Source organism: Opisthocomus hoazin, chromosome 15, assembly GCF_030867145.1.
Source record: "Opisthocomus hoazin isolate bOpiHoa1 chromosome 15, bOpiHoa1.hap1, whole genome shotgun sequence".
Taxonomy (NCBI): Eukaryota; Metazoa; Chordata; class Aves; order Opisthocomiformes; family Opisthocomidae; genus Opisthocomus; species Opisthocomus hoazin.
Window position 1 is genome coordinate 12,429,169 of NC_134428.1, and position 10,682 is coordinate 12,439,850.

A 10,682-nucleotide genomic window follows, 5' to 3' on the forward strand; every position below is an offset into this window, starting at 1 on the left:
ACATCTCTGTTCATGTATCAATAAGTGTCCAGACAATTTATCCAGGCCACATGGCCATTACGTTAAGAAGCAAGAAGCTGATAACGCCACCAAGCAAGGAGACCGGCGCACTGACCCTTGCCGAAGTAGGCTTTGTTGCACGGGGAGATAAGGGTCTCCCACCTCCATGGGTGGGCCTCTGGAGTGACCAATGAGCGTGGACAGATGCCAAGGTCCACTCTCCCCTTCCTCTTTATAAACAAGACTGCCAGGGCAACGAGTCCAAACCTACTCCGAGCGTTCACTGCGAGGAGCCTGAGCCTGCACCCTTCCACACGATGACGCTGACTCAAGCCGAGAAGGCCGCTGTGGTCACCATCTGGGCGAAGATGGCCACCCAAGCCGATGCCATTGGGGCGGAATCACTGGAGAGGTAAGTCCCCCAGGACCCTCCGAAGAGGGGACCTCATCTGGCTTTGCTGTTAGGATGCACCTCGTGTAAAACTGCCGTGAGGGAGAGCACACCGGGACTGGTGAGAGTTGATGGATGACCTCTGTGTCGTTTGGTGTGTAATTTTCTGGAATCACATCTGTGCCACTAAATGCTAATAGATGACTGCAAAATCTCACAGCAAAACATAATTTTCTGAGTAGTTCTAATGGTTTATTTCCCATTATAGCAATTCATGAGAAGTCAGGAGCCCTGGCGGGGAATTCAAAGTCATACTCAGTGTCCTGAAACCGGGTTATCACTGTTAGGAGATAAACTTGAAGTGGCTTATTGTACAAGTGATGCAATTTCTCTTGCCATTTCTAGGCATCAGGAGAATAGCTGTCCACTAAATTGACTGGATTCTCACGTTTCCTTGTTTCAGTTGATAAGTAACAAACTGCCAGAGAACAAGACAACCTGACCCCCTGCATGAAGTAATCTGAAGTTCATACAAATACAGCAAGCTGGCACAAAGGGGACAACAGTACAGAAATTGCTCAGAAATTATGTTATTTTGAAGTTATTTAAGGTTATTCAAAGTTATTTAAATGTTATTTACAGCTCAATATAGAGCACTGTGATACTCGTTCCAGGGCACTGAGTACCGCTCATATCGATTCTGGTTCGTTCAGCTTGTATTAGTTTGAAGATCCTGCAAAGTGGCTTACTGTGTAATGCAGGAAAGGTACTGACAATTTGGGGCTATTATTTTTTTTAAAATACTCAATCCCCCCAAAATACATTGTTTAAAATGATTTTTAACATTTCATTCTTCTCTAGTACGTACAGTTTAGCCCACCGTCTAATCTACACATGCTGCAGAGGAGGTTTCAGAGCGGAAAGACCTCCTTGCTGTAAGCTTCAGGATCCCAAAGCTCGGTTACAAGCGCTGAAAGAGCGCAGTGCTGCAGCTGGCAGGTTTACACCGCGCTTGCTCTGAGGTGTTACCATCTCACGCACGTCACTTCCACTGCTGAGTCTCGCCCTCGTATTCTCCACCAGGCTTTTCTCCAGCTACCCCCAGACGAAAACCTACTTCCCTCACTTCGACCTCAGCCAAGGCTCCGGTCAGCTTCGTGGTCACGGCTCCAAGGTCATGAATGCCATCGGGGAAGCTGTGAAGCACATCGACGACATCAGAGGCGCTTTGGCCAAACTCAGTGAGCTGCATGCCTACATCCTCAGGGTGGACCCAGTGAACTTCAAGGTGAGTGAGCGCAGAGACTTTCGGGCATGAGAACTGCCGTCACAGAATTAGTGATCACAGATCATTTTGGCTAACGACAGCTCGACCCCTGACTGCACTGCACAGACTTGTTACCTCATGTCCTGCTTGTTCCCCACCTGATTTTTAACCTGAGACTGGATCTTTTAAGGAAAGATCTGGTCCAGCCCAAGCAAAGGACTACTCAGGGGGCTCCTCTGGTGTGTGTCAGACAGACTCGAGTCTCTGCTGCCTTTGTTGTGATCTATGAACCTCCCTCACAAGTCAGCTTATATCACCTGTCTTGAACAAAGTAAATTCTAAACCTTTCTGCTTTGTGGCGTTTCCCTTTGGGGAGAAACGAAGGGGCGTTTGGAAAGAGGGAGCGGTATCGAGCAGCGCCTTTTGCCCTACACCAGAGGCAACTCTGCCTCTTCACACACAGCATCAGGCAGCAGCGCTACCCGGCTGGGACATGTAGTTGGCATCCCAGGCCACGCCGGGACCAAGGTCCGTTGCAGACCCCTAGACTGACATCTGTCACTGATTATGATGGATTTCACCTTGGTTTCCCTTGCAGCTGCTTTCCCACTGTATCCTGTGCTCCGTGGCTGCCCGCTACCCCAGTGACTTCACCCCAGAAGTTCATGCTGCGTGGGACAAGTTCCTGTCCAGTGTTTCCTCTGTTCTGACTGAGAAGTACAGATGAGTGGCTTCCACAGAGGGTGAGGGACGCACATCCATTTTGTGCCCCAGCTGCCGGGCTTGGTGTATTCACCCCTTCCTATGCAGTCCTCTCAAATCCCCTACGTAAGGGCTCAGTCATCTGCAAAACCCAATAAATAATTCAAATGTGAGCTATGGTCTCTGTGCTTTCATCTCCATGCATTCCACCCACACCTTACTGTTCGGGCAGGGGTGTTCTGAAATGTTTACACAATATGGAGGGGAAAATGCTGCTCTGTGTAAATTCATGCATTAACTCATGTGCTAAGCTGTGTGAATTCAGTGGGTATAACACAACACAACTTTGAGCAGAAGCCCAGAAGAGGCTAGATCTCTGTGACTGCTGCTGCTCATCAAAGGTACGTCCACCAGAGACTGTTTCCAGACTGACCAGGAGAAAGTCTCTTATCCTGCTAGGACATCAGCTGGACCCAGGCTTTTTGTCTGGCCTGTTCAAAACCCGTCACAGCCTGCTGTGAACAAAACCCACATTGCCGTGTGTTGCTTCCAGAGCAATGCTGGGCGGTGGTCCTCTCTTGCTTCTCTCCATGGGGTATGGACAAGGTATCTGATGTGTTTCACAAACACCTTGGGCTATCAATCACACCTGCTAGACAGGTTTGGCGAAGGGCCTGTCCCCCTCAGCTCGACAGCTCTTATTTTTATATGGGGAACTTTACACGCATTTGAAATTTGGGAGTACCAGTGGCCGTTGCAGATCGGTGTCAATGGCATCTGGGCGACTACAAATTCCCAGGGTTTCTCTGGAAAGCGGCGACAGGGAAGAGTACAGAACTGATGGTCACCCTGGGGGGAGCGCAGGGATGCTCCATACGTGCCGGCTGTGGGCTAACCTGGGGGGCAGCTAGGCACTACACAGTCTCTCGCTCACTCCCCCCCTCAATGGGATGAGGGGAAGAGGATAAAAGCAAGAAAACTTGGGGTTTAAGATCAAACAAACAAACAAAGAAGCAGAAATAATTGTTTAATAAGTGAAGGAAAAGTGAAAAACGAGGGAAGAAAACAAAAGAGGTGATGCAAAGGCAATCACTCAGCACCTTCCGCAGGTAGACTGATGCCCAGCCAGTTCCTGAGCAAAAAAGGTGGGTAACGGCCCTAAAACTCCCTAAAACACCCTCTTTTTCCTTTCATTGCTGATCATGGTGTTACATGGTATGAAATACTCTCTTTGGTTAGCTGGGGTCATCTGCCCGGTTGTGTCCCGTACCAGGGTATCATGCGCCCCAAATTCCATTCCCTGGGGGGGGGGAAAGAGTGAGAAGCAGAGATGGCCCTGATGCTGCGCAAGCGCTGCTCCACCAAAGCCTGAACATCAGGGCTGGCTGGGTCGAAAATCTAAAACACAGCACCACATGAGCTGCGGTGAAGGAACCTATTTACCAGGTTACGTTCCCTGCCCACGCCTGTCTTCAGAGGACTTCTGGCATGAGCAGGTGGGTGCAAGGTCTCGAGCACACTCTGATCGACAACCCGAACTGGCACTGCAAGCTGTGGTCCTCATCTCATTTATAAAACTTCGGGACTGTTTGGCCAAGGGGGAGAGAGGCCATGTGGCAGCTCTGAAGCCACCAAATTGCTCCAAACATGTCACACAGTGCAGCAAAACATTCTACATTTGTGGGTCTCAGGTAACCTGAACGTTTAAATCTGTAGATTAGGTGTCAGGTCAGCGCCAGTTGTGTCCCCAGCCCCAAACTTGTACCAAAGGCTTCGTACAGAGGCCGAGCAAAGGATGTGACAGTCACCAACCACCATATGTCCCACAGAATGTTTGCCAAGAAGGCAGGGGGTTGGACTAGATGACCCACAGAGGTCCCTTCCAACCCCCACAATTCTGTGATTCTGTGATTCTGTGAGAATGTCCAGGGTTTACGGAGAGGCAGGATCACACGCTGAGATGGGGAGAAGGGAAGAAGCCCAGGCCTGACCAGCATCACAGGATGGGCTTTGGGGAGACCATGTGCCCAGAAAGGAGGTTCTTCCTAGCCCAGGTTTCTCCGGGCTGCTGGAGAAGCGGTGTTTCCCATGGTAGATGCCCAGTACGACCCGGGAGGGCTTGTCCGTGGCTCCTGCTCAGAAGCTCATGGGCTCTTTGGGCAGAGCTGGCTGCACCGGAGGCTGGAGGACACGAGGGGCCAGGGGCACTTGTGGGACCCTGACCCGGCCAGGGGCAATGGCGGATGGGGACACAAATGGAGGCTTGGGGACACGCCAGCAGGCAGGACGTGCCTGTGGTTGCTGTTGACCGTGGGGCTGGTGCAGTGGGGCAGGGCAGGGCAGCCAGGTCCCCCGGGCCCCCTCGGGGCCGAACCTCCGGGGGCAGCCGGGCCCCCCCAAGGCAGCGCCGCAGGTCCCTGGGCCCGGCACCGTGTGGCCGCGCGGCCCCTGCCCCTCAGCGCCGATAAGATAAGGCCGGGGCGGAGTTGCTGGCTGCTATAAGAGGGCGTCGCAGTGGGCGCCGCCACCACCGAGACCTGCCCTCCATCACCAGCCACCACCATGCTGACCGCCGAAGAGAAGCAGCTGCTCCATTCAGTCTGGGAGAAGGTCGCCCCACACACGGATGACTTTGGAGCCGAGACCCTGGAGAGGTCGGGCCTGGGGACCCCCCGGGCGAGGGGTCCAAGCGGGTGGGAGCCCCATGGGGGGTGGGTGCGGGGGGTCCGGCTGAGGGCCAGCGGCACTGACCGTCCCGCTCCGGCAGGATGTTCTGCACCTTCCCCCAGACCAAGACCTACTTCCCCCACTTCGACCTGCACCACGGCTCCGAGCAGGTCCGCTGCCACGGCAAGAAGGTGTTGACTGCCTTGGGCAATGGGATCAAGAACCTGGACAACCTCAGCCAGGCCCTGTCTGAGCTCAGCAACCTGCACGCCTACAACCTGCGCGTCGACCCAGCCAACTTCAAGGCAAGCGGAGGCTGGGGGACGCGGGACGGGAGAGCGGGGGGGGGGGGGGTAGCGGCGGTGCTGAGCCCCTGTTTTGCCTTGCAGCTGCTGGCGCACTGCTTCCAGGTGGTGCTGGCCGCGCACCTGTGCAAAGACTACACCCCCGAGCTGCACGCCGCCATGGACAAGTTCCTGTCGGCCGTGGCCGCCGTGCTGTCCGAGAAGTACAGATGAGCTGCCGCCCGCGCTCGCGTGCTGTCAATAAAGACACCTTTGCCACAGCACCATGTCTGTCTGTGCCGGGGCCGGGGGCTGGGGTGGGGTGCCAGGGTGCTCCCGTTGGAGGGAGGGAGGGAGCTGTCGGAGAGCTTGGCTGTTATAAGGGAGGCAGCACCAGCCATGGGCTCCCTGGGTGCCCCCCGGGGTCCTGCCTGCTCCCACCCACCCCGGTTTGGCACACGGCCGATGCTGGTAGCAGAGCCCCAGGAACGGAGCTCAGCCTGCCGCCTCGCCGTGCCTGCGGCCCTCCGGGGAGCAGGGGGGAAGGATGCACCAAACCAAATGCGGTTCTTGTACCCCCTTGAAGGATTCTCCTGGACGGTAGGATTAACCCCTCCTGGCTCCATCTATCACAAAAGCTGCTGAGCACTTTATTGGAGATGCTGTGGGAGCTGCGTGCCTGCATGAGCTCCACAGGCCATCAGACAAGTTCATGGAGGGAAAAAAAATCCAACACAAACAGTTAAGCACAAATACTGTTCTTCAGCTCAAGCCCCTGAGCCACAAATCCCCCATCCACTGCCAGGGAATTGCCCCCACGCCAGCCCCAGGCAGGGTGGGAGTGGGGTGGGCAGAGGCACCGTCCAGCACGGGGCCACAGGTTTTGGGGTTTTGGAGCCTGAATTAAAAAAAAAAAAATCATTGTGTTTAAGTCACAGATGATGGGTTATAAGATATTAAACTAGCCCTGGGTTTGCTCTGCTCTGTGACACCAGAGGGAGAGGAGGGTTCTGGAGGGATGGGAGACGGTGTGTCAGGGGAGTGGTGCCCGCAGTGGGCAGCTGCCGGGCGGTGGGTGTGCAGGGACCCCGCCTGCACAGAAGCACGGGGCTGGGAGTCCCCTGCTCCTGCCAGCGCACTGGTGAACCCACAGCGCTTCTCCTCCATCCTCAGACACAACCTGATGTCTTCGCCAGCATTTAAACCCTTTTATTCTCGTTCCACCAGTCTGAAGGGCTCTTCTGCCTTTGCCGATTGCCCCCCCCCCGATGCACCCACGGGCACGCTGCCCGGCCAGTGCTTCCCTGGGCTCTGCTTCCCAGAAGGTCAGACCCCCCATCCTCCCCTCCCTCCCCGCTCTGAAAGGGTGCCAGCTCCAGCTAATCTCCCCCAAACACAAGCGATAAGAACCGTCTGCCGCGGAGGAAACGCGGGTGTGAACTGTCCCCTGCCTGCCTCCGCCAGCTCTCGAACCTACTGGAAGCACCGCAGGTCCCCTCACCCTCCTCACCCCCCTCATCTTCCTCAGCCTCCTCTTCTTCCTTGCCCTGCTTGCCTTCCTCACCTTCATCGTTTGGGGCGCATGGGGCTCGCCATGGGTCACTGCGGCCCTGTCTGCCCGCCTTCCCCAGCTGCAAGCTCCTGCTGCTGCAGACTGGTGCTTGCATCGGTGCCCGGTGCTGGTCCCCGTGGCCCCACCGAGAGTCCCCGCTTCCCAGGAGCCGGGGTCACCCGGTCCCCCGCAGCGCTGGGGCCGGCACAGCACACGCGCAGGAGAGAGGGCTGAGGCAGGGGAGCTGCAGGGTCTGTACGCCGAGGGATGTGACTGCAGTTTGGGGACCAGGGGATGACGAGGGCACACACTTTGGGGTACACCGTTTTGGGGTGCACTGCGGGAAGGAGAGCAGTAGGTGCAGTGGGGCTGTGCATGCAGGGGCTGCGTCGGGTGGCAGGGTGCGCACGCAGGGACGGTGCGTGCAGCGGAGCTGCGCTGGATGCCAGCCTGCGCAGGGCAGCGCGTGTGCCGGGCAGCTCACGCCTGTGCGTGGAGGCTGGGCTGGATGGGTCAGCCACGGGCAGGTGCCTGCGAGGCAGCGTGGGGGGGTCGGTGGCTCCAGGCAGGCTCAGTCTGTGGGGCACAGACCCCCACCACCCTACTGAAGTTATAACCTCCCCTCCACTGCTGTCCCCTCCATCTCGCCCGCTCCTCCTGGCCAGAAGACATCCAGGCTGTGCCAGAGCTGCCTGCCCCAGGAGGACCTCAGCCGGCACCTCGCTCCAAGCCTGTGCCGGTGGAGACCCCAACCCTAAGCCTAATCCTAAACCTAACTCTGCAGTCAGCCTGTGCCAGAGGGGACAGACCACCCAGCCTGTGCTGACGTGAGCCCTGACCCTAACCCTGACCCAAAAGAGACCCCCTAGCCGGTGCCGGTGTCATGGGGAAGAGCGAGGCATGGCAGAGACCGGGGTGGAGGCAGCTGGTAGCCCCGCCTGGACGGGGTCCAGCGCTGGCGGGGCCGGGAGCGGGGCAGGCTGGGGGCGGGCGGTGCCCCAGCACCGCATATAAGGGCGGCGGCGGGCGGCGGGGGCACCCGTGCTGGGGGCTGCCAACGCGGAGGTGACACCATGGTGCTGTCTGCCACCGACAAGACCAACGTGAAGGGCATCTTCACCAAAATCAGCGGCCATGCCGATCAGTATGGCGCTGAGACCCTGGAGAGGTACGTGTCGTTGTCGTCCCCTCTCCTGTCCTACATGATTCCCTCCCGTCTGTACCCCTCCTCTCCCCATCCACATCTGTACCCCTCCTCTCCCCATCCACAACTGTACCCCTCCTCTCCCCATCCACAACTGTCCCTGTCCTACGTGACCCTGTCCCTGTCTCATCTGTCCCCACCTACCCCCGACCCCTCTGTCCCCACAGGATGTTCTGCACCTACCCTCAGACCAAGACCTACTTCCCCCACTTCGACCTGCACCACGGCTCCGCTCAGGTCAAGGCGCACGGCAAGAAGGTGGCATGTGCGCTGGTCGAGGCTGCCAACCACATCGACGACATCGCAGGCGCCCTCTCCAAGCTCAGCGACCTCCACGCCCAAAAGCTCCGCGTGGACCCCGTCAACTTCAAAGTGAGCATCTGGGAAGGGGTGACCGGCCCCGGTCCCCTCCGGCATCCCCCGGCCACCCCCTCGCCTCACCCCCTTGCTCATCATCTCCTTTTGCCTTTCAGCTGCTGGGCCATTGCTTCCTGGTGGTGGTGGCCATCCACCACCCCACTCTCCTGACCCCGGAGGTCCACGCTTCTCTGGACAAGTTCCTGTGCGCCGTGGCCACCGTGCTGACCGCCAAGTACCGTTAAGACGGCACCGTGGCTAGAGCTGGACCCAGCCCACCGCCAGCCCTCTGACAGCGAGCAGCCAAATGATCTGAAATAAAATCTGTTGCGTTGGTGCTCCAGCTCTGGCATCCTGCTCTGGTTGCTGCCTGCGGGGAGGGAGCGGTCGGGATCTGCTCCGGGGGTGTGAGTGGGGGGGTCCCCCCTGCCAGGTGGGCACGTGGAGGAAATGGGCTCTGGTTTTGCTGTCTCTGAGAGAGGCAGTGTTGGGGTGGTGGGGTCCAGCAGGCAGATGCTGCTCTGCCAGCCGTGGGGCTCCAGGAGCAAGCACAGCATTTCCAGGCACTGGTGGAGGGGAAAGACTTGCGGAGAGGGGCCAGAGTCCGACCCTCGGGAGCTCCCTCCAGCCCCAGCCTGTCCCAGCCTTCCCACCTGGGCACCACGCTGGGGTTCACTCTCGTCTCACCAGCTCCGCGCACCCCTTGTCCCCACTCTTCTCCTCCTGGAAGTGCTTGTGGGAGATAGGGGGGTCCAGGGGCTCCCGGCGCCCGTGACCCTCCGTGGTGGCACAGCAAGGACACCCTGAGGACCTCCAAGTGCGAGGGAATCTTTCCATGCATCCCCAGCACTCAGGGCTGCACGGCATCATAGGGCTTCTTCTGTTTCCACCTGACGCTGCCTTACTGGGGCATCACTTTGGAGGGGTCCTGGGGGGGCTGGCAGGCTGGGGGGGGCAGCAGGCACGCGGGGCTGCAAAGGGAGCAGACGGGGCTCAGCCCCAGGTCTTGCACTTCGGGCCCTGAGCTGCGGCGAGGTAGGGGGTGTCAGGGCAGGAAGGCGAGCACAGGCAGTGAAGCGGGGCTGAGCGCCGCAGTGCCGGTGCCTGCGCAGCCCCGGGCCCTTATCACAGCCCGCAGCGGGGCGGCCGTGGCGGGGGGCCTGCGGGCGGCTGATAAAGGGGAGCGTGGGCTCTCCTCCAGCGGTGGGTGTGGTGGGAGATGGGGCAGCAGATAGTCCCGGGGGGCTACAACCTGCCTGGTGCTGAGAAAGGCTGCCCCGTCCCTGCTGGGGCTGAGAGGTGCTCAGCGCTGGGGTGAAGGTTTGAGAAAGCCCCAGGGCAGCTGGTGCAGCACCGCCAGAGCACGGAGCCAAGCCCGGGCTGCCAAGGGTGCCTTCGCTCCCTGACACTTGCAAGGATGGACACCCGCCCCAGCACCACAGCCACCAGTCACCACCAGGGAACAGCTGGTGAAGGTGGTGAAGGGCCCAGAGAACAAGTCTCACAAGGAGCGGCTGAGGGAACTGGGACTGTTTGGTCTGGAGAAGAGGAGGCTGAGGGGAGACCTTACTGCTCTCTACAACTACCTGAAAGGAGGTTGTAGTGAGGCAGGTGCTGATCTCTTCTCCAGAGTAACTAGCGATAGGACGAGAGGCAATGGCCTCAAGTTGTGTCAGGGGAGGTTCAGATTGGATATTGGGAAAAATTTCTTTACTGAAAGAGTGGTCAAGCACTGGAACAGGCTGCCTAGGGCAGTGGTGCAGTCACCATCCCTGGAGATGTTCAAAAAATGGGTAGACGTGGCACTTTAAGAGATGGTTTAGCAGGCATGGTGGTGTTGGGTTGACGGTTGGACTTCATGATCTTAGAGGTCTTTTCCAACCTTAATGATTCTATGATTCTATTCTGTACCAGAGGCAGGAGAGACTCCAAATGACTCCGGAGAGAGAGGGGTGCCCTCCAGCCCCCAGGGTTTCTCCTGCAAAGCACCACAGGCATCACGACCCTGTACGCCCACCACACCTGGACACAGCGAGGAGGGGAAGAGAAAGCTGGTCAGGGCATCACTGACCAGCCCGATCTACCTTTGCATGGAGCGGGGTGTTGGAGCAAGTTGCACCCTTCCAGCCAACATCTCCCAGACATAGCTGTAGGCACAGCTCTGCTCTGCAGGGAGCTTCTGCTCCCTGGGGAGCTCAGGGGAGCGGGGTCATGGTCGGGGGGAGCGGGCGTCAGGGCACACAGATGTGGATTAGCGT

At 58.3% G+C, this 10,682-nt stretch overlaps 3 protein-coding genes across 3 annotated transcripts; all 3 read left to right on the forward strand.

The window, feature by feature from the left end:
- Positions 1-317: 317 nt before the first annotated feature.
- On the forward strand, positions 318-2,394 carry LOC104330982 (hemoglobin subunit pi). Its single transcript, XM_009936249.2, has 3 exons — positions 318-412; positions 1,475-1,679; positions 2,257-2,394. The coding sequence occupies exons 1-3, from the start codon at positions 318-320 to the stop codon at positions 2,383-2,385; spliced, it is 429 nt and encodes a 142-aa protein (XP_009934551.1). The 3' UTR covers positions 2,386-2,394.
- Positions 2,395-4,871: 2,477 nt separating this feature from the next.
- On the forward strand, positions 4,872-5,592 carry LOC104331034 (hemoglobin subunit alpha-2-like). The gene is made up of 3 exons (XM_075436328.1): positions 4,872-5,014; positions 5,128-5,332; positions 5,417-5,592. Exons 1-3 carry the CDS (start codon positions 4,923-4,925, stop codon positions 5,543-5,545), a joined length of 426 nt encoding a protein of 141 aa, XP_075292443.1. The 5' UTR covers positions 4,872-4,922; the 3' UTR covers positions 5,546-5,592.
- A 2,297-nt stretch (positions 5,593-7,889) lies between these two features.
- LOC104330981 (hemoglobin subunit alpha-A) lies at positions 7,890-8,767 on the forward strand. Its single transcript, XM_009936248.2, has 3 exons — positions 7,890-8,031; positions 8,235-8,439; positions 8,541-8,767. The coding sequence occupies exons 1-3, from the start codon at positions 7,937-7,939 to the stop codon at positions 8,667-8,669; spliced, it is 429 nt and encodes a 142-aa protein (XP_009934550.1). The 5' UTR covers positions 7,890-7,936; the 3' UTR covers positions 8,670-8,767.
- The last annotated feature ends 1,915 nt before the right edge of the window (positions 8,768-10,682 follow it).